Below are 23,683 nucleotides of genomic sequence, written 5' to 3'. Positions count from 1 at the left end.
AATTTCATGTTAACTATAAACTTTCAATATGATCCCAGGTGACCTTTAGACCAGTGTTCCCCAAACCTGAAGAATAATGTGGGCTGGTAATCTGCTTTCTTTACTGCTGACCATTCTGCCCTCAGTGGATAGAAGTCAGTGCAAGGGAGAAGGATGAAGGAAGAACAGGTGAGGATTTACAAGGGAGGAACAATATTCAGAGATGGAGCCAGTTTTTAAGTCCTATAGGGTTGTTTTTTAATACAGAACCTATGATTTCATTGCTATAGGGGACTCCTCGATAAGAAAAATCCCTTGACCAACACAGAATGGCAGCTGCTTTGTAACTTGAGGGTTACTTGGGACACTGGGAGGTTTAGAGACTTACTCAGTGTCACTCGGCCAATATGTGTGAGAGTCAGCCCTTAAATTCAGGCTGTCTTGACTCTGAGGTCAGCTCTCTACACCGTGATACCATGCTGCTTCTTGGGTTGATAGATTTTAAGAAGTAAGGAGTATTGGAAATAAAAGTTTCAAAGATCAATAAATATTTGGTGTGGACTGGTAGTTGGGAAATTCTTATCTACACCATCCCAAAGACAGGGCAATTGTTCTAGATCGTAAGCACAACTGAGACGCCCTTGGATATTCACTCTGATTTGTCTGAACAATATCATGCAGCTGCATCCTAGGGAGAGGGCATAGTGGATCATGCTTGTTACTCCCGCTAAAGAGGAGGCTGAGGCTGGTGGATCGCTTAAACTGAGAGTTCTGAGCTGAAGGCTGATTAGGTGTCCCTACTAAGTCCATTACCAATATGGTGATCTCCTGTGGATGGGGGAAAACACTGCCTTAGTCTGGCAATATTTTGTTAACTGTATTTGAATATAATTGGTTACCTTTGTAATTCTATGCATTTTATTTTATGCGTTTAAAAATATTCTTCTGTGAATAGGTCCATAGGCCTTACCATATTTCTAAAAGTTCTCATGATACTAAAAAAAAGTGGGTATCTTACCCTACAGGAAAGTAGGGGGGAAGGCGACAACAGGGGGATGACAGAAGGGAGGGCAGATTGGGGGAGGAGGTAGTCAAAAGCAAACACTTTTGAAAACAGACAGGGTCAAGGCAGAAAACTGAATAAAGCAGGACAGGATAGAATGGAGGGAAATATAGTTTTTCACAACATGACTGTTATAGAAGTGTTTTGCATAACGATATATGTATAACCAATATTGAATTGCTTGCCTTCTCAAGGAGGGTGGGTAGGGAGGGAAGAAGGGAGAGAATTTGGAACTCAAAGTTCTAAAAACAAATGTTTAAAAAAATTATACAGATATACAGGCAATGGGGCATAGAAATCTATCCTGCCCTACAAGAAAGTAAGGGGAAAAGGGATGAGGGGGGTGTGTGTGGAGTGAAGCGATAGAAGGGAGGGCAGACTGGGGAAAGGAGCAACCAGAATTTATGCCATCTTAGAGTGGGGGGAGGGTAGAAATGGGGAGAAAATTTATAACTCAAAAGCTTGTGGAAATGAATGTTGAAAACTAAAAATAAATTAAATCTTGCTAGAAAAAAAGGGTGTTGAGAATCTTAATCTAGTCTAAGACAATTCCAAAAGACTCATGATGGAAAATGTTATCCACATCCAGAGAAAGAACTATGGAGTCTGAATGCAGATCGAAGCAGACTATTTTCTCTTTCTTTTGCTGTTTTTGTCTTTTTCTTTCTCATGGTTTTTCCCTTTTGTTCTGATTCTCCTTTCACAACATGACTAATGTGGAAGGAAATATGTTTAATAAAATCACACATGTATAGTCTATATCAGATTGCATGCCATCTTAGGAAGGGGGGAAAATTTAGAACTCAAAATCTTATAAAAGCAAATGTTGAAAACTAAATAAAAAAAGAATCCTGATCTAGAACCCTAATTATCCATACAAACAGACAACAAAGGTATTGTGAAATAGCCACCAAACACTATATGAAGCCACGGGAGTATTTGGAGTTGTGGTTTGGGAAGCTACTCTGCCTCAAAACCATCTGTTCAAATACCTCCAAGCGGAACAAATTAGGCCATCATTGGCCATTAAGCTACTACTCAGCTCTAATTAGACATCTTAGGAGCAGAAGGGACCTGGAGAGATCATCCTGTCCATCCTGACACCCTACCTTCAAGCAGGGAAAGAGCTATTATTCCTACTTTACAGATAATATTTCTCCAAGTTGGCCACTAGATGAGAAATTGTTTTGGCTACAACAACTCATTAAAGCACCTATTACTAAGGTAGCAGAGGGTATAGGAGATGGCTTGATGCTCAGTAGCAGTGTGGCAGGTTTGGGGTTGGGAAAATCTGGGTTCAAATTCTCTCTCTGACATATACTGTCTGTGTGACTGGGCAAGTCACTTAACCTCTCTCAGTCTCACCATTCATAAAATGTCAATAATAATTTCATCTGCCTCCTGCTTCAGAGGGCTGCTGGGAGGCTCAAATGGAAGACAGCATGGAAAGGGTTTTGCAGACCTTGAAGCACTAAAAATATATCGGCTATTATCATTATTACTGGGGGAAGAGAGACCCATACCTGTGACATCCCAGATCCCTGAAAGGCGATGCAGGGGAAAGGGAGCAGGATGGCATCAGGGGACCCAAATTCAAATCCTGGTTCTGCCACTTACTGTCAGTAAGACCTCGGGCAAAACACCCAACTTTGCTGGTCCTTGGTTTTCTCCTCTCTAACATCAGGGGTTTGGACTAGGGAGCTCTAATGTCTGTTTCAACTCTACATTTGTGATCCTATGAGCAGGTCTTCACCACTTTAAAAAGGTTATGATCTCCTTGGTGCAGCAAGTGTCTTCACTATACTCTGTGAACAAAACATTCATCTCTCTCCTTGGTGCAGCAAGTGTCTTCACTATACTCTGTGAACAAAACATTCATCTCCAACATCCAACTCATGCATGTGCCTCTGCACTTAACAAGGCTAGTCTTCTGATAACAGACTTGCTGTTTATCCCTGGGCTTGTACTCAAAGCTTCTCCAGCATGGTGGAACCTGCCAGGGTGCCTTCTGCTGGAAGTCTTTGAGAAGCCAGGGTCACCCTGACACCAAGATAAGATACTAGAACGGGACTTGGGTGAGGACTGCTTTCGCGGTGATGCTTGTTAGTGGTCCTGTGGATGATGAAAGCTATCAAGAGTCCTACCCTTAGCTGAAGAAGGAATGTGAATGTCATGTGTGTTCGAAGATGTCATTTTACCTCTGAAACGGCCCACCGAAGCTGCTGCAGCTGCTCCAAGGACTCAGGGTTAGACAGGGGACCTTGGGGGTTCTTCCGAACATACTGGGTGAACATGGACTCTCCGGCATAAAGACGGGCGCTCGCTCTCCGGACAAGTCCTTTCAGCGAGCTACAGGAAGTATAAAATCCAGTCCAGCTTTGAAATGGCTCTATGAAAGAAGGTTAGAGAAACAGTCAAGTACTAAAGGTAAGGATGGCCCTCTTACATTGCTAATGATGTGTGGCCCAGGGATCTGAGCACCCAAGTCTACTGACTCAAAGCAGGAACTACACCCTAAGGGTAGGCCCTGGACCTGACTTCACAGCTTCACCATCATTTGACCCCCCATCCTGGGAATAAGTTCCAAAGAAGTCATGAACCTGGACCTAGATCACCTGTAAATTCCCCTCCCTGCTCACTTCAATGACAGTCCAAGGCCCCCACACACCACAGTGACAGCACAAGGAAAAAGGACCCCAGCTCAAACACCAACCCATGCCTCCAAACCTTTATCTGTCTCTCTTCTGCCTGTGACTGAATGCTCCCTCCACAGCACACTTTCTCATCTCCAAATAATGGTGGATCTCAGCATTTACAACCTCACCTCACCAGCAGGTTCTCTATTATGATATGCCCAGACACCCCAGTGGAAAGGTCAGGCCAATGAACTGCTTATCGTGCTGGGGGGCCAGTGATGGAGGAAGCTGGTCCCCAGGGCTGCACAGGACATCCCCTATGCTCACTTCCTTCTCCTGGACTGGTGGTGGTCCACCCCCTGATACTCGGCACTGTAGTAACCAGGCATTAGCCAGGGATGTTCATAGTCACGGCACAGAATACAAGCTCTCTAGGAGCTGCCACAGTTTAAGGAGGACAGAGATAAGTTAGAGCATCAAGAGGAAATCAACTAGGATGGAAGAAGGCCAGGAGTCCATGTCTATGAGGATCAAAGAAGTGGACGTGATTAGCCTAGAGAAGACCATCTTCAAGCACTCAAAAGTTGTCACAGAGAGAAAGGAGAGAACCAGGAGGAATGGGTGTAAGTTGTGAAGAGGCAAAGTTAGGCTCAAGGGCAGAAAACCCCCCAACAACTGGGGCTGTCTAAAGGGAACGGGTTTCTGTGAGAGGTGGGGGGCTCCCCCTCCCAGCAGAGGCTGGATGATCACCTGCCAGGTGCGTGGGCCGGACGAAATGGCCAACAAGGCCTCTTCTAACTCTCCATTTTCACCGAACTTGGGAGTCCGGACCACCTGCGTTCAGATCCGACCTCTACTCTCTCTAGCTGTGGAACTCTGGGAAGGTCACTTTACCTCTCTGGTCCGCAGAGTCCTCATCTGTAAAATAAAGGGGCTGGACTTTTGGGCTTCTTTCCTGCTCCAAGTCTATGATTCTGTAAGTCTGCTGCAGCCCACAAGGCCAGCTCACAGTTTTTTTTTTTTTTAATAATACTGTAATGACAGCTAGGTGGCGCCATAGTGCATAGAGTGCTGGACCTGGACTGAAGAAGACTCTTTCCTGAGTTCAAATTTGACCTCAGACATTCACTAGCTGTGTGACCCTGGGCAAGTCACTTAACCCTGTTTGCCTCAGTTTCCTCATCTACAAAATGAGCTGGAGAAGGAAATGGCAAACCACTCCAGTATCTTTACCAAGAAAACCCCAAAATGGGGTCATGAAGAGTTGGGCACAACTGAGAAATAACTCGGCAACACAACAACCCAGAAGGGCGGGCAATGCATGGGCTTCTATGTCCATTTTACAGAGCAGAAAATTGAGGTTCAGTGAGCTTCCCTTGGTAACATAGCTAGAAAATGTCAGGAAGGCCTGAGTTGTAATCTAGACTCAGAGACTTGCTAGCTGTGTGACCCTGGGGCAAGTCAACCTCCCAGGGATTATTTACACATCTGCAAAGTGGGGGAAATGCTGGTGCCTACTCTTGAGAGTTGTTGTGAGGACCAAATGAGATAACATATGCAAAGTGCTTTGGAAATCCTAAGGCACTACTGAAATATCAGCTATAATTATTATTACTATTATTATAAGGACTTCAATTTTTGCCCTGAAGATTCTTATTAAAATTCATTTTTTTTGAGGGGGGAAGGCAGGGCAATTGGGGCTAAGTGACTTGCCCAAGGTCACACAGCTATAAGTGTGTCAAGTGTCTGAGGCCAGATTTGAACTCAGGTCCTCCTGACTCCAGGGCCGGTGCTCTACTCACTGCACCACCTAGCTGCCCCCTTATTAAAATTCTTAACCTAAGTTGCCACCCAAGAGTGATGTTACAGAAGGGAAAAGGAAGGGAAGGGAAGAGAATAAGCATTTCTATAGTGCCTACTGTGTGCCAGGTCCTGTGCTAAGTACTTTTGTAATTATTATCTCACTTGATTTTTCACAAAATCCTGGGAGGTAGGTGCTATTATCCCCATTTTACAGCTGAGGGAAACTGAGGTAAATGGCAGTTAAGTGGCTTGCACTCTCCTGGAGCACTGTTCTGGGGGTCAGGAACACTGAGGTCCTAGCACCAACTCTGTCACGACCACTTTGGGCCTCAGTTTCCTCTTCTGTAAATTAAAGGGGGTTTGATGAACCAACATGACTTCTTTTGGCTGTTTGAATAAATGAATAAATAAATATTTACTGAATACGTATTATGCATGATTTATTAGGGCATAAAAAGTCATGGTCCCTGTTCTTAAAGAGCTTAAACTAGTAGGGGAAATGAGAGAAGTACAGCCGGTAGTAATAACAAAACTAACAGCAACGGAAACAAGAATAATTGACATTTATGTAGCGCTTTAAAATTGGCAAAGTGGTTTGTGAAAACTGTCTTGTTTGACCCTCACAAGCGACCTGTGAGTAGGCAGCGTCTGAAATATTATTTCTATTTTAGAAAAGGGCACACAACAGGGAAGCAATCAGGGAAGGCTTCCAATAGGAGGCGGCATTTGAGCCAGCTTTTAACAGACAGAAAAGACTTCAAGAGGCAGGCAGGGCAAAGGAAGTCATTCCCAGAAAAGGTAGCAGCCTAAACAAAGCTCATTCCAGAAAAAGGCAAAAGGCTAAAGAAGTTTGGCAAGGGATAGCGATGGTTTTACCAGACGGTAAATTGTGATTAAGAGAGCTATGGAATCTTACTGCCGAAAGTGACTTCAGAACATCAGAGAACATCAGAGCTGTAGGAAACCTTCCTAAAGAACACAGAACAAAGAATGCAAGCACCAGAATGGACACGACAGACTAGAACAGATTGGGGCTCAGAATACAGATGCCAGATCTAGAGGAGGGACCTCAGCATTTACTTAGTCTCACAAGCTCTTTTGACAGAGAAGGAAACTGAGGACTAGACAAGTGGATGACTTACTATACAGTGACAGAGATCAAGCTAAAACTTAAGGTCTTTTGGTTTCTGGGATGAGCTGTTCCAGCTTCACTACACGACCTCAGGGAGGCAAATGGGAAACAACCCCCCTGAGAGATACAGTCCATCTCTGCTGCTTGGACTCCTCCATCATACCTTTAAGTGGAGAAGCAGGAAGACGATCATTTCTGAGGACCCCTCTGAAAGGGGATGCGCTACTCTGAAGTCTGGGACATGCCATTGTGTGCGTGACCTCTAGTGTCTGCAGGGAGGAAGGTGAGAGGCCCTTTCAGACATGGCATGGTGGTCCAGTGGCCAGGGCTGGGAAGGTACTTCTCACCTCCACTTGGGTGGCTACCGTGAGTGGTGGGGAACAAAGCACCTCTCATGACCATTTTAGAATTAAGGCTTATTGTCTAAACTTCTTTAACTTTCAGAAAAGATCAGAACGGGTGAGATTCCTTTTTTCTTATTCACCTGTCAGCAGGGCTACTGAAAATATAACCCTTTTCAAGTGACTGTCTTGAAGCTGGACCGTTCAGAAATCTTGTAAATTAGCCTCAGTTGATGTTATGGAATTATAATGGCCAAGCTTGACTGAGGCCAACATTTGAGAAAATGCACTTCCATCCATTCTTTGCAGAGGTGTGGGGTTGATTATGGGTGTAGAATATTTCATATATCATGAGTCTGAATTGATGTGTTGGTTGGTTTTGATTATTTGTTTTGAAAAAAATACAAGGGATGGCTTGCTGGAGAGAGGCACTTATTTGTATACAAAAATGATTCAAAACCAAAAGATATCAATAAAATTTTTAGGAAATTAGCTTGAGTTATTTATGAGTTTCCCTCATAAGCAACTAAAATCTACAAGTGGGGCTCCCAGAAACAATCAAGTAAGAACAAGCATTTATTAAACACCTGCTATGTGTCATTCACTGTGTTAGTTACTGGGGATACAAAGGCAAACGTGACACAGTTCCTGCCCTCAGGGAACTTCTAGCGTACTGGAGAAGTCACCGTGTTCATGTTAAAGGATATACAAGCCACATACAAAGTAAACACCAGGCAACTCGAGATGAGAAGACATCAGGTGGGAAGAAGGGACCTGGAAAGGTCTCTTGAAGAAGGTGGTATCTAAACTGAGTCTCCTTCCAAAAAACACTGGACTTCTCCTTTTGTTCCCTTATGAGGCAACACAATGCTGTCCCAAGAACACTAGGCTAGGAGAGCTGAGTTCTAAACCCAGCTCCATCATTGCTTAAGCTCTACAACCTGGGCCAAGTCATTTCCCTTTTCTGCCCTTAGTTTTCTTATCTGTAGAATGAGGAGGGGGCAGGGATTGAACTCTTGGGAAGGATGTTGATAAGCTGGAAAGACTCCACAGAAAGGCCTTGAGTTCATGATGGCTAAGGATAGGGTTCAAGGATGTAGGATATTTAGCTTAGAGAAGATAAGATTTAGTGGGGACATGCTAAACGTCCTCAAGGTCACAAAAGACCGTCACATGAAGGAGGGGGTGGGTTCCAGAGGGACAATGAGCAAAAACTACAGAAAGGCAAATTTAGGCTTGATCTAAGGGAAAACATTTTAATAATGAAAGTTGTCCAGAAATGGGATGGACTGTCTTGGGATGCAGTAGTTCCTGCGTCACTGGAGGCCTTCAAGCAAAGGCTAGATGACTCTCAGACATAACACAGAACAGATTCTTGTGTAGACATGGGTGGCCCCTTTAGGCCTTTACAATTCAGATTATGTGATTCTGACTGTGTGATCCCCAAGGTCCTTCTCTGCCCTGGTGATTTATAGTCTGTTCCAAGGTCTCTTTTGGAACATTCTGAATGTTCTCTGAGAGAAAAAAAAAATCAGAATTTAATCATAGACCTGAATTTTTTGTTTTTATTATAAATTTCATAGGGAAAGTATCTTGAGGGTGGGGCACTGTTGTTTTTCACTTGGTATCCCCAGGGTCCTGCACACAGTAGGCAATTAATGAAGGCTTACTTAATTGTACTTTTTTGAAACCTAAAAACAGTGAAGCCTCTGGTAAAGTCTGAGTAGCCTGGTAACTGGTAACACTGGTAACACACACACAAACTCCAAGTATTTCTAGGGTAACGCAAAATGAGGGGGAAAGCAGGCAATGTAAGTACCTGTTGAATATGGAAGAAAGTCCTGTTGGTTGCGGATGCTCCAGGTGACATTTTGATCATGAATGGCACGGAAGTAATCACCCACGGTAGCATATTCCACAGTGACCCCAAACTCCTCAGAATGGTCATTAATGTAGGCTAGCAATGGATCCATGTTGGCAAACTGGACAGATGAGTTAAAGAACTGCTTGTCACAACCCTGCAATTCACAAACAAAAAGGATACCATGGCACCAAGAGCAAGGAGATCTGGACTCTTGTCAGAGCTCCAAATGGGTAATGCACCTACATCTCCATTTTATCTGTCCAGTGGCACCTCTCCCTAAGGGTTGTGAAGACCTATGAAAGGTCTGTTTGTGATCACATCATCATCTCTACAGGCAGTTTTGAGCCCCTCAAATCTACCACAAGGTAGTCATGATTTCAGTCCAAACCGGAAGCACTGATAGTATCTCAATGTAGTAGAAAGGCCCAGGTTTGGGAGATGAGCCAGATGATCTGGGTCCTAAGTTCTTCCTTGGCTACTAAATAGTCCTGTGACCTTAGGCCTTCACCTCTCTGAGCCTCAACCTCCCCTTATATAAAATGAGAGGGTTAAATAAAATAATTTCTAAGGTTTGTTCCAGCTCTAACATTCTGTGTTTTCTGTTCTACAGTTCATCCCAGCTCCAGTAATCTGTGAATTTGTGAAACCAAACTGGGGGTAGATTTAACTTGCTCAAGAATAAGAAATGACATGGGATTAGGTCTCCATGTTTTTAACCTTTTATTAACTTATTAATTAATAAATTATTAATTCATCCAACAACCATTTATTAAGCACATACAATGTATAAATCACCATACTACTATACTAGGTAATGGATGGACGAAGACAAAACAAAACAGTCCCGTTAACTGCTCCTTGAAGACAAGAATTGTTGTGTGGGGCAGTGGTGAGCACAGAGTGCTAGATGAGGCAGTCAGGAAGACCTGGGTTCAAATCCTGCCTTCCACAATTATTAGCTGTGGGACCATGGACAAATCACTTAACTTCCACGAGCTTCAGTTTTCTTACCTGGAAAAAGGAGATTTTACTTACAGCACCTACCTCCTAGAGTTGTGAAGTTAGAATAAGATAATGTGTATGTGTAACTCCGTACATATTAAAGGTCCATATAAATGTCAGTCATTATTATAAATGCTTTGCCTTGGCCTGAAACAGAACATGTACACAGACATGTAAGCAAACTTCAGATAATCTGGGGAAGGAGAAAGCCCTAACAACTTGGTGGAGAGGAGAGAGAAGAGTCAGGAAAGACTTTCTCCTCCTGTAAGAGGCAGCACGCAAGCTGAGCTCTTGAAGGAGGCTAAAAATTCTAAGAGATGGTGATGAGGTGGCATATTCCAGACATGGTAGAAGGACAAGAGATAATGGAACAGCAAGTTCTCCGAAGATCCAGAAGATCATTTCGGTTGGAATGTACAGTATACACAAACATGGGGTGATCTGCTTGGCTTGCGTGGAGCCCACAATGTCCAGAGGTGACCCTGAGACACCACGTTTAGGACTGGATGGCTGCACAGCCTTCCCCCAGCACTGTAGGTAAGTCAGGTGCACCCAATCACCACTGGCCATCATTTCCCACAAGCCCATGGTGTAGCATGAGTGACATTGCTGATGACATTCAGGAAGTGATGCATGAGAGCAGAAAGATCTCTGCATTTAGGGAGTCTGACAACCTGCATTCTAATCCTGGCTCTCCTCCTGATGAGCTGTGCACCTCTGGGTAGATGCTTCCCCTCCTCTGGACCTCAATGTCCTTCATGGCCAAATGAGGATAATAACAGCTGCTTTACCTACTTTACAGGGCTGTTGTGAGGCCTGAAGGAGATCATGTATGTGAAAGCGCTTTGTTACCTGCAAAGTACAATCTTCTAAGTGTGAAGTATTCTCATTAATACCATTTTAAACGATGGAAGTGACAGTGAAAGCAGGTTGCTTACGGTCATTGAAAATGAATGGATGGAGTGGACCCTTTAGTGTTGAGATGAGTGTTTGTTATCAAGCACTCTGCTAATGTGTTCCTATAGGGCACTTTTTTTCTTCTTTCCCTTAACTCATTTGGATAACAGATTATTAGAGATGAAAGGAACTTTAAAACACAAAATGTAGAATTTTAGAGCTGAGGGGGAGCTAAAATATAGAAAACAGAACATTAGAGCTGGAAGTGACCTTAGAATATAAAACACAAAACATCAGAGCTAGAAGGGACTTCAGAACAGAAAACACAGAATGGTGGAACTGGAGAGGGCCTGAGAGCATTAGAGCCAGCAGGGACCTTAGAACACAGAAGGTTAAGAACTGGAAGTTTAGAACACAGAATGTTCTAGCAGAGGGGCCTTAGAACGCAGAATGTTCTAGCAGAGAGACCTTAGATACAGAATGTTACAGCAGAGGGGCCTTAGAACACAGAATGTTACACCAGAAGGGCCTTAGAACACAAGCATTAGGGCTGGAAGAGGCCTTAGAATACAGAATGTTAGAGCTGGAAGGGACCATAAGGATCATTATTTTTAGTCCAAAGTCCCATGGAAATGTACCATCTCTGGGGTGAAGGGCCACCTCTGAATGTATCATACTAGCTTCGGTAAACATAATGAGGCCAAAAGAGCCTGGTCTGGGAGATCTGGATTCTAGCCCAAGCCCTGCCACTCACCAGCTGAGCAATTCTAGATGAGTCATTTGTTTCATCTGCTTCCTCCCATCTGTGAATTGCAGACAATATCACCTGCCCCACAACATCCCCCCATCCCCCTGGGCTGTTATAAACAAAGTTGTAAACAAAATTGCATTTAAAAAAGTAAAAAACTCCTGGCACCTGCCAGGTATCATTTTTCCAAATGGATGGGCAACCACCAAACCATAACCCACCACTACTCATGAGATGATTCCAATGTTCCTTCAAGAGGAATACGGAAGTTTCCAGTGATTGGTCAGACCACTCAGAATATAGCCCTTTATGACCTTCTTGGTTAATGAATTCTTAAGATCCCCCAAAACAAGTGCCTACCCAGCTCCCTGTGCCCGTCAATGAATGTAATGTTTCCCCTCCTTGAAGCCAAATTACATCGTCCTAAGGTGCATTCTATCCAATGTGTCTGCCAGGATGCAAAAAGCACCAGGAGACCTGGATATGAATTCTAGTTCTGCAACCTTAGTCATTTTATCTTTCTGGGCCTGAGATCCTTCATTGATGAAGTGGGGAATAATGATCCTTATAATCCCGAACTCAGAGAGCTTTTGTGAGGCAAGTGTTCTGTAAAACTTAAAGTAGTTTTTTAAAAAAGTGAATAGGGAGTTCATTAGGATAGTATCTGTAAAGAGCCACGTAACCATAAAACACAAAACAAATGTAACCTGTACCTCCACCACCAAATACAAAATCCTCTGTTTTGGCGTTCAAAGAACTGCCCAACCACAGCACCCTTCCTGCCATTCTCACCTTTGACATTCTATTTCCCATCTCTGTACCTTTGCACAGGCAGTCCTGCATGCCAGGAACGTACTCTCACCTCTCAGAATATCCAGTTTTCTTCAAAGCTCAACTCAAACACCAAATCCTGCATAAGGCTTTTCTTGATTCCCCCCAGCATCTCTTCCCCCCACCCCGCCTTGGATTTATTTTGTATATATTTATATATGTTTACGTTACATAGTTATCTCTCTCCCCAACAGAATGGAACCTCCTTGAGGGCAGGGGCTGCTTTATTTTTGTCTTCATATCCCCAGAGCCTAGCAAAGCAACTGGCACATAGTAGGTACTTAACGAGTATTTTATTAATGAAGGAAAGGAAAGGGAAGGAAAGAAAAGAGAGGAGGAGGAAAGGAAAGAGGGAAAGGAAGAGGGAAGAAGGAAGGGAGAAAGGAGAAAGGAAGGAAGGAAAGAAGGGAGAGGGAAGGGAGAAGAGGAGGGAAGGGGAAAGGAAAGGAGGTGGAAGAGAGGAAGGAAAGAAAGAAGGTTAGGAAGTAAGGACAACTTGATCTCACTTGATCGTTACAGCAATCCCACAGAGTAGGGAGTACAAATATAATCATCCCCATTGGACGGATGAAAAAACAGAGATCAAGTAAGTGACCCAAGATTAAACAGCTAAAAAAGGCTTGAAGACAGGTGGATCTTTCTATTCTAAGCCCAGAGCTGTTTTCCACCACATCATGTTGCCTCTGCAGTTACCAATGTGAGCACTGGGCTCCCGAGATTGAGACTGTCACCCCCTTACCCACGGCCAGAGCACATCCCGGGTCTTGAACCAGGCTGCCCTCTCCTTGATGTTGGCCACCATGGTCTGTGCGTAGAGGCTGACGCTGCCCACTGTCACCGGCTCGCTCATGTTGGGGTACACCCCGTCTTCTGGAGGGTGGGGGAAAAGCGCAATTCCATTCCAATAAAAGCCCGACCTGGGGAGGAAACACAGTTGTGGTTCTTTAACCCTGAGGATGACAACTCACGTCTCCGTGGTGGCAGCGGCTCTTCCTGCACAAGGGACCTCGGAGGAAGGGAGGGCAGGTTAATTATTATTACTGCAGTTTACAGAGCCGCCACCGCTCACACCTGGCTCTTCTGACTCTCGGTGCACTTTCTTTCCACTTGGCCACACTGCCTCCCAATGCTTAGCGCAGAGCACAGCACATAATAATGAATAACAGCTCACGTGTATTTAGCACCTCCTCTGTGCCAGGCGCTGCACTGAGCACTTCACAAACACTGTCTCATTACAGACCCTCGTAACCACCCTGGGAGGTAGGTAGTATTGTTACCCCCATTTTACCGATGAGGAAACAAAGGCAAGTGGAGGTTAAGTGATTTGCCCAGGGTCACCCTGCTGGTAAGCGTCTTCCAGATTCTAGGCCCAGTGCTCTATCCGCTGAGCCACACAGCTACATACAGCAGCAGCTATGTAAGGTGCTCTGCGCATCGTGGGCAGTTAATAATGTTAATGGACTGACTAATGACTGAGTGATTTATGAAGTCCACAGAGTTCTTTACATGCACACTCTCATTTGGTCCCTACACAAGCCAGGGGAGGTAGATGTTCTTATATGCCTTTGAGGTCCCAGGGTCACCCGGCTCTTTTGATCTCCCAGGCTTGGCACGGTCTTTGGTACCTCGATGACCCTTAACCAAGGCTATCTGAGTGAAGTGATTCAGGCAGGCTTTGAAGGGTGGATTCCCAAAAGCCCAGCCCAGCACTCTAAGCACTGGGCTATACTGCCTCTCTGCCCCATTCTAGCCCAAGGACTAGGAGTGGCCATCGAGGCTCAGGTACTCTGGCTGGTCAAAAAGTGTGCTATCGACTGAGAACTCAAGAGGCAGGGAAAATGAAGGCACTACTGCTTCCACCATGAGGTTTGAACAGTTCTGGGAAACAGTACTGGATTTCTAGTCTGAAATCCTGGGTTTAAATCCCAATTCTGCCCTTCTCTAGCTGTGCAAACTTGGGCAAGTCATTTGAGTTCTCTGGGACTCAGCTTATTCATCTATAAAATGCAAGATTTGCTCCACCTACCCCAAAGCAGTATTGTGATGAAAACACTTTATAAATGGTACAAATGTGAGCTGTTATGTTAATTATTATTGCTACTAACAAGGAATATGAAAAGAGATAAATAACAACACAAGTTAATCTATAAAGAACCAACTTAGTGAAGCAAAAGAGTGTTGTCTGGACTCCAATGACTTGGTTTGAATCTTAGCTCTGCCACTTGCTACATGATCATCCTGAAGACTCGGGGTATTTCCTTGGGGTTGAGTGGTACCATCAAAGAGATGACATTTGAGCGGGACCCAGAAAGATGGAGGGCATCAGTGAAACAGCCTGAACAAATGCAATACAGGGTCTGTGTATGAGAGACACAGAGATTGAGAGACAGAGAGTCTGTGAAAGGTATACTGGTAGGGGGTGGGGCGGGGAGGGTGGTAAGTAGAATAGTCTGATCAGAATAGCAGAAAGGGTATGGTGACAATGCTGATGATGACGATAAAGATGGATCTGTATATTGCACTTTAAGGTTTGCAAAGTGTTTTATGTATATCATGTAAATAAGACACCAGGAATGAAGGCGAAGCTGGGGGCCTGGCTGTAGAGGCTTCTGAATGCCAGGCTGAGTCTGGCTGTTGCTGTTGCTAACATATTCAGCTCACTGACTCCAGGAATCTTTCTTATTTTTTGAAGTTTTTAATTGCTATTTTCTGTTTCTTACATCACCACAGCTATCCCATGTATCCCTCTCATTCCCTCTGCCAGAAAGAGGCACCTCGTATGACGAATAATATTTTTTAGAAAGGGAAAAAGTCAGCACAACAGATCAATGGATTGAAAAAGTCCAAAAACGTGTAATGTCTAACAGCTATGAACCGCCCACCTCCAGGAAGGGGTCGGTTGGGGATGCCTTCTCATAACTTTTCATTCAAGTCCTGTTCAACCTTCGTAACTGTTTAATTTACTTTGGTCTTTTTGGGTCTATCATTGTTCTTTTCATTTATGTTTGGGGGAAGGGGAGGGGGAAGGAGAAGGGCAGAGACGTAGGTTTTTACTTCTCCCAGTAGAAGTCCCAGGTTCTAGTCTCAGCTCTGACACTCACTAGCTGAATGACCTTGGGTTACTGGCTTAACTTCTCTGACATTTAATGTTCCAGTCTGCCCAATGGAGAATATAACTCGAACTCAGACTGTACCCCTGCAGCCTGTGCTGCTCCTGGCCCTGCCCTTGTATAAAGGCAGCCCAGGTCATTGTGAGCCCCGAACGAGATGTAATGGTTAGGAAAATGTTTTGAGCAGCATTAAGCACTTTATAAACATAAGTGGTTATTGTTTTAAAAATCAGGGTATGGAAACAGAGGTTAATGATCTCTATCAGACCTTAAGCATAGCAACAGCCCTGGAATGCCCAGGAGGATTTTCCCATGATGCTTCTATAGGACATTAAGCTGGTCCATTAGTTTTTAATCAAGGGGAACGGGAGTCAGTATTGAGACTGCTATTTCTCTTCAAATGATCAAGTTTCATTTACTGGAGAGCATGCTACCCTTACTTTCTGCCTTCTTTTAGACACACAAGGGAGCCAGAACCGGCCAGAGGAGAAGGCAGTAGACTGGGAATGAGGAAGAGTGAGTTCTTGTCCTAAATCTCTATTTCTGAGAGTGCTGGACTACATGACCTCTGAGGTCATTCCCAACTCTAAGATTCATAACAAACTTTCTGGGAGCCTTTGGCTAAGTCCCTTTCCCCCTCTGAGACTTAGGTGTTTTTCCAACTATAAAATGAGAAGGTTGGACTCTATGAGCTCCAACCTACTCTACTAGCTCTAAGAATCTTCTAGAACAGGAGTCCATGAATGTGGCTTCTGAAGTAATTTGATATTTCAAAATATCAGAATTTCAATGTAACTGATTTCCTTTGTAATACTATGTATTTTGTCCTGAACATTTAAAAACACTATTCTGAGACGGGGACCATAGATTTCACTAGACTGCCAAAGGGGAAGGGAAGGGAGTAAGCCTTTATCTAGCACCTAACACACACCAGGCACTGTGCTAAGTGCTTCACAAACATTAACCCACTTGATCAGGAAACCGATTAAGAACCTGCTCTAGAAAGAAGATGCATGTGGGGTCAGAAGCACTGAGTTTAGGTCCTGGCTCTGGCACTTGCTAGCAGTGTGCTTGCCAATGGACAGGTCACTTCCTCAATCTCTCCAACAAAAAATAAGGAGGTTAGAGAAGAGGTCACCTCCAACTCTGTGATTCTATTCCATGGTAATAATTCTCCAAGAAAACAGCCAGAGTATCTGAGGTGGAGTTCTGATTCTGACACTTAGGCAGTGTGACCTCATGTAGGTCATTCTACCTCTAAAGGTCTTAGCATTTTTATCTAGGTTGTGCAGCAGATAGACCGCTGGACCTGGAGTCAGGAGACCTGAGTTCAAATTCAGCTTTGGATACTCACTAGCTATATAACTTTGAGGAAGGCACTTAATCACTATCTACCTCAGTTTCTTTGTAAAGTGAGGATTATGATAGCACTCACTTTCCAGGGTTGTTGTGAGGATCAAACGAGATATTTGTAAAGTGATTTGTAAACCTTAAAATGCTATGTAAATACTATTTATCATCATTATTATTATTACTAGAAAATCTCTGAGACCCTTTCCAGCAATAAATCCTAAGACTGATGTCGCTCCTTGCTGGGCCTCAGAGCCCTCCTCGTAAAATTAGGAAGCTGGACTAGATGGTCTCTAAGCTCTAAATTCGGTGCTTCCAAGGTCTCCTACAGTAACAGGTCCTGGGCAGATTCCATTCAAAACCAAATAAAGCCACCGGTAAAACAGAAAGCAAAGTTTTCTTTTCCATCAGTGAAAGCAAACTATCATTTGGGACCAGAACTCAGCTGAGAGCAAAGCTGTCTCTGGCCAAACTTAATTCATTCTACTTAACGAAGCCTCCAAACTCACTTCCCGAGGCGCTGAACAGAGAGAACAAATAACCTTCATTTATGAGAGAGCTGCTTTGCCTCCTGCTATGGCACTGCAGAATTACAGCAGAGAGCAGCAGTCCACAGGGGGAGTGGAATAAAAGAAGGACCAAATTGCTGGTTGCTAAATGGGGAAAAGTGGGGGGGGGGGGGAGACACAGCCCTTTCATGGAAAGTAGCAGCATTTCCTCTCACCTCGGGGGGATAAAAAGCAGCCTTTAGCCACTGGACTTTCTTCCATAGGAAAGACATAGGAATGCATGCATATATGTGAATATACATATATGTACACACAAACATACGTATGTGTGTGTGTGTATACACACACACATATACACATATATATGTACAGATACACACACAAACACACATTCAGAACCGGCACTGGAGAGGTTGGAGCCTAGCCTTTTCCCTCCTTGTGGACTGGGCAATGTGAACATCCCTGCAGCCTCTAGTGCTGATAACAGCTACTCCTTCACACTTCTTTAGTGCTGTAACACACATATGTGTGGCTAATAAGGACAGAGAAGACCGGGGCTGGAGTTAGAAGATGTGAGCCTGCCACTCACTAGCTCTATGCCCACAGACAAGCCACTCATCATCTGAACCTCAGTTTCCTTGGTAAAACAGGACTGATAACTTTTCAGGCTACTTCCCCCACTGGGTTGTTAGCAGGAAGGTGTTTTGTCAATTTTAAAGTGCTCCATAAATGTTAGATGTTATTATTAAGAGAGTGATATAAGACTGTGACAGAGAAAACATGGTGGAGTGAATGGAGTCAGTCTTGGACCCAGAAAACCTGGGTTCCAGTCCTGCCTCTGACACGTACTGGCAATGTCCCCTGGGCAAGTCACATAATCTCTTGAAACTCTGAGTGCTCTGGGCAACTCTCTAATACCAGAAGGTGCTGACCTGCACTGGTAGAGAGTGTTTCCTCACTGAGGAGTTTACCGATGACATCCCAGGCCCAGGCCCTATCCCTGAGGTATACTGCATCTCCTGCCCCTTTCCAGCACCCCATCGGAACACCACGGACACACCAGGGGAAGCTTGGAGGAATCTGACACAGGGCTTTCCTGTCTATAGTCCTTGGAGATGGGTAAAGCAGGGCTGCCTCTGCTCACACGGGTTGTCTCCTGTGACAGAATGAGTACTCCTTAAGAGCAGGGACTGTTTCCTCACCTTCTAACACAGTGTCTGGCACATAGTCAATGCTCAATAAATGCCTGACTTATTGAAGGGAGGGAATAAATGTTTATTTATGGAAAACAAAAAGTCAGCTGAAATAAAAAGTTCCAGGGAAGTGGAGCATACAGTGAGGGGCAGCAGAACAAAGGCTGGCATTGGAGTTAGAGGACCTACATTCAAATCCCAGCTCAACCACTCTTATGTTACCTTGGGCAAGTCATTTAACTTCTGGGGGTCTAGTTCCTTAAGATGCAAAATGAAGTGGATGGATTAGATCAGAGGTGCCCGCCAGAGGCACAACACTCCCCAGTGCCATGGGATTCAAATACAATAATACTATATTAAAACAGATCAATGGCCTGTTTCTTTTGAGTTTGACACCACTGGACTAGGTGACCTCTGAGGTCACTTCTAACCCTAGGCTTACGCCATTCAAAGCAGCATTTCGAAGGACTGGCCCTCAGGAAGACTGTGGTATCTCTTTGCAAGGGTTGTATATGACCATAGCTTTCCTTTTGCTTGGGGGGGTGGGGTGGGGCATAATATACAAGAGCTGTGCTTTGCACAAAGTAGGAATTCGACAGTGCGTATTGAATGAACAAATGCGTGATCTCTGGGCTTTGCTTCTTTTTTCCTGACCTAATGCCACCTTTCTGAAGGAGGAAAGCTGGGGTAGCACTAGAAAAAATTCTGGATTTGGAATCAGAAAACTTGAGTCTAAATTTTCTTTCTAGCATTTACTAGCTGAGTGGCCTTAGACAAATTACGTATCTAAGTGATTCTAAGCCTCTGTCTCCTCCTCCCACAGGATAATGATAATAAATGCCATTTACATAATGCTTTAAGGTTTACAAAACACGTCTGAACAACCCCATGAAGTAGGTGGTGCTAAAAGTTATTATCCTCATTTCACAATAAAGGAAACTGAGACTCAGAGACATTGTGACTTGCCAGTGTTTTCACACTCAATTAAGTGCAGGACCTGAATCCACTGCTCCAGACTCTTACATTATCTGTCCCATAAGGCTGCGGTGAAAGTGCTTTATAAACTTTCTAACACATTGGAAATGTGAATTATAATTACAGCCACATTTCTTTGGTATTGTTGAAAGATTTAAAAAAATCTCTCCTTGTCTTCTACAATCTCTGTAAAACTTCTCGGAGGTTACATGCACTCCAAAGTCCTATGTGAAGGCAAGATGTTCTTGGAATGATGCCAAGTACATGCAGGCCCTCCATAAATATTAAATCCATTTCAATAAAGCACAGAGTCTTTTGTAGAAGGACATAATTTAGTCTTGACCACAAACAGAGACCGAAAACAGCACTTTCCAGTCCAGGGTTGCCTCCTCCTCATAGCTGGGAACCCAACTGCCTGTGAATAACTCTCAGCAGCTCCAATACCACCCACATGCCATGAAGCCAAGCCAACTGGCCCAGCGATGGGCTTGGACAGACTCAAGTCCGGGTTTCTAGGAGATGGATTAATGGAGAAGAAACACTTTGCTCAAAACCATCTCAGTCTCTAGGAAACAATTTTCAAGCAGCTCTACAGGCTGGAGTCCAACGGGAGAGGTGGAGGCTGGCAATAGTCAGTTGCTAAGGCATAATCCAATTAAAAGGGGTCACCCGATGGGTGGAGGACTATTAAAACAGCAGATGTCTTCTTCCCTGGCATATCAAGAGCAACATTCTAGAATAGCACCAGGAAAGCTCTTCACATTCTTTCATAGGCTGATGACATTCTCATCATCATCACGCCATATTACATTAGCAGAGAATAATACAGTTCAGAAAGTTCAGAAGGTGCTTTCATATACGCTATCTTGTCTGAGCCTCAAAACGATCCTAGAAGCAGGCGAAGCAGGGTTCATTATCTCCATTTTTTCTGGTAAGGCAACTGATAAGAGGTGAAGTGACTTACCCATGGTCCTGCAATTATTAACAGTGGGTAACCCCTTTTTCCTCCCTCTCCAAGGACTCAGCACATTGCTCTGCAAAGAGGGGCCACTTAATGTTTGCTGAAGAAAGGGAGTGAGGGAGTAAAGGAAATGAAGAGGACAGGAAGGAGGGAAGGGGAGGAAAGAAGGGGATAGGGAAACATCCAAAATGGCGGCTTCTCATCTACTTGTCCATCGTATGTCAGGCCCTCGCCATGTTTTACTTGCACTATGGAGTAACTTTCTAATTAGAATCCCTGCCTTAGGCTTCTCATCTCCAACACATCCTCCAAACAGCTGCCAAAGTGATCCTGTTTAACGGCAGGTCTGATCACGTCACTTTCTAGTTCAATAAACTTCAATGACTCCATATTACCTGTAGGTAAAAAATGTGTGTGTGTGTGTGTGTGTGTGTATACATATATATGTTTTTTACAATACAGAACATACAAAAGTGAAATATGTGTGCGTATATACACACACACACATACACATGCATAGTGCAAACAAATATGTGTGTGTGTATATGTATAGTGTCTTCCCCTACTGACTGTAAGCTTCTTGAGGGGAGGAAGGGACTGTGTCATCTTTGTATTCCCAGCAATTATGATGGCATCACTTACTGACACACAGACACAATAAGCCCTTAGTAATTGCTTGCTGCTTTATTATCATCATCAAATTGCATCAGACCAGCATGGCACATTCTGGTTATGATTATGGTTTCACATTCATTGGCTCATCTGATCTACACAACAACTCTGACAAGTCATCAGGACAGGGATTATTATGCCTCAGTTTGTTCATATGGGAAATGGGGTTAACATCATTCAAACTGCCCATCTGCCAGGGCCGTTGTAAAGAAAGCACTTTGTCAATCTCATCTGAAATTTAAAGTTCTTCACCACCCGGCCCCTTCTCCTACCTTTCTAGTCTTCTTACAAAGTCTTCCTTCCTTCCACCTACTCTGTGATCTAGTCAGAATGGCCCATGTTCCTCCCCTATGATGATGCCCAGTCTCAAAGCCAATGCAATAGCTACTCCCCAGGCTCAACTGTACCACTGCCAAGCCCTGGCTTCCTTCGAGACTCTTCCTTCTGCAGGGAGGCCTCTCCCGGCAGCCCTACCTTCGATCTACTTTGTCTGTATTTTATATGGAGAAGGAGGAGGAGGAGTAACAGTAATGAACAACAACAACAATGAGAAGCATTTACATAGTGCTTCAAGGTTACAAATATGACCTCATTTTCTCCTGAGATAATGTCCATGTTATCTTCTTCCCCTTAAAAACACGTACTCCTTTAGTGTTTCTGTCTTTCCTTGTATCCTCAGCACTTAACACAGTACCTGGCACATAAAAAACACTTAACAGATGCTTATTTATTGGCTCATTGATTGATCCACCTTAAAATATTATAAATAAAAGCTGTTAGTAGGATTAAAGAAATGCAGCCCATTATTTTAACGATTGTGCTGCACTCACAAAGTACTACATACAAGGCAGCTGCTGTTTTTCAGGTGAGCCACAGAGAGAGGACGTGACCTAGGCAGTCTGCACAAGGTGCAGCCGGGGCTCACACTTAGGTTTGCCCACTCGCTGCCCAACCCCCTACAGTAGAGAAGGCAGTGGGGAGAGCAGCTCTAGGGAGCGAGTCCAAAAAAATGGATAAAAAACACCCCACTAGTCTCTTGTCAGAGAGGGAGTTAACTTCAGACACACAAAGAGACAGAGCATACAACTACGTAGTGAAGGCCTTATTCTGGGGGATTTTCTTTTCCTCATTTGGGATGGGGCAGTGGGACAGATTAATTTTTTTTAAAAGGAAAAGAAAAAGGATATTTATGTTATGATAACCAATATTTATTTCTATATAAGTACTACTGTGGTGCATGGGGTTGCTCTGAAGTAAAACTCAGGCACTGAACTGCACAGCCAACAATGATTAATTACACTGCATCATCTTGCTACTAAGGAAAACAAACAAACAAAAAGATTTCAAGGCACTGCCTTGATTGGATAAGACTACTATTGATTTTACTGTTTTTGGTATGGATGGAGAGTATTCATTGAAAAAAAAATGTGTAAAGTGCACAAGATTTAAAGAGGATGCCATTATATTTTTAAATTAATGTAACATAATTAATGTAAAGACACATATGCTGTGGAACGATATTTTATTTTTAAGAGAGGGCAAAGATTTGGAGACAGAGGATCTGGGTTTAAGCCTCACACTGCTACTTACAAGCTGTGACTCTCTGGGCTTGCATTTCCCAGTCTGTAGAATGAGGGAGTTGGAACAGATGTTCTCTACCATGCCCTCTAGCCCTTAGTCTTCAGACCCTAAGGCCTCTCACAAGGGAAAGAGTTATCTACTATAACTCAACAAGTCAAGGACCTATGATTTCAGCATGGGCATTCCCTCCCTCTCTCCCCATCTTGAGATAATCATCTGTTTATAATTTGGAGTTTCAGAGATTTGCCTGAAGACCCATGTGACTTGCTCAAGATCCAACTGGCAGGGCTGGAAGTGGGATTTGATTCTGAGTCCCCCTCACTCCAGGCCCAGGCTTCTAGTTACTAAACCAGCCTGACCCTCATTATCTGAGAGCCAGATGACTATCCCTAGTGTTTAGCACAGTGCCTGGTAAAGCAATGTTGTTTAACAACAGGTCTGATTATGTCACATCCTTGCTTAATAAACTCTAGTTTGTATCCTTGCACTTAACAAAGCACTTGTTAAATGCTTGCAGACTGACTGAAAAAGATGGGGGGCGGGAAGGGAGAGGGTCTTAGTGGACTATAAGTTCACCAAGAGTCCAACGATATGATGTGAAAGCCAGAAAGGACCTTAGGTTACATTAAGAGAGGTGTAGCTTCCAGCAAAGAGGAGCTGAATCCTGCTGTGCTCAGCCCTGCTCTGACTCTTTTGAGAGTATTGTGTTTAATTCTGGAAGCCAGTTTAGGAAGGACACTGATGGAGCTGGAGAGCATCAAGATGATGACAATCAAGATGACGAGTTTCAAGTTCAGGCCATAAGAGAAACTGTCAAAAGAAAGGGACATGCCTAAGTGGAGAAGAGAAGATTGAAAGGGCTAGCATCTAGAAGATTATACTTGTCCTGCTTGGCTCCAACCAGAAGAAATAGGTGGAAGGAGAAATGAAGCAGATTTGGGTTTGATATCAAGAACAACATCCTAATGATCAGAGACATCCAAAAGTAAGATGGGTTGCCTTGGGAGCCAGTGGATTCTACCTCAGCGGAAGACTT

At 43.9% G+C, this 23,683-nt stretch overlaps 1 protein-coding gene across 1 annotated transcript in view; it reads right to left on the bottom strand.

Moving 5' to 3' along the window:
• The window catches only part of MAN2B2 (mannosidase alpha class 2B member 2), an 84,689-nt gene that overhangs the window by 30,371 nt on the left and 30,635 nt on the right, over positions 1–23,683 (bottom strand). Inside the window, exons 6-8 of the mRNA XM_036762848.1 lie at positions 13,036–13,213; positions 8,774–8,972; positions 3,241–3,431 (exon numbers count right to left, since the gene is read on the bottom strand). Of these exons, the coding sequence (XP_036618743.1) occupies positions 3,241–3,431; positions 8,774–8,972; positions 13,036–13,213 (568 nt within the window). The remainder of the gene's footprint in view (positions 1–3,240; positions 3,432–8,773; positions 8,973–13,035; positions 13,214–23,683) is intronic.

Source organism: Trichosurus vulpecula, chromosome 6 (genome assembly GCF_011100635.1).
Source record: "Trichosurus vulpecula isolate mTriVul1 chromosome 6, mTriVul1.pri, whole genome shotgun sequence".
Lineage (NCBI taxonomy): Eukaryota > Metazoa > Chordata > Mammalia > Diprotodontia > Phalangeridae > Trichosurus > Trichosurus vulpecula.
This window is presented reverse-complemented; position numbering and strand designations above follow the sequence as displayed.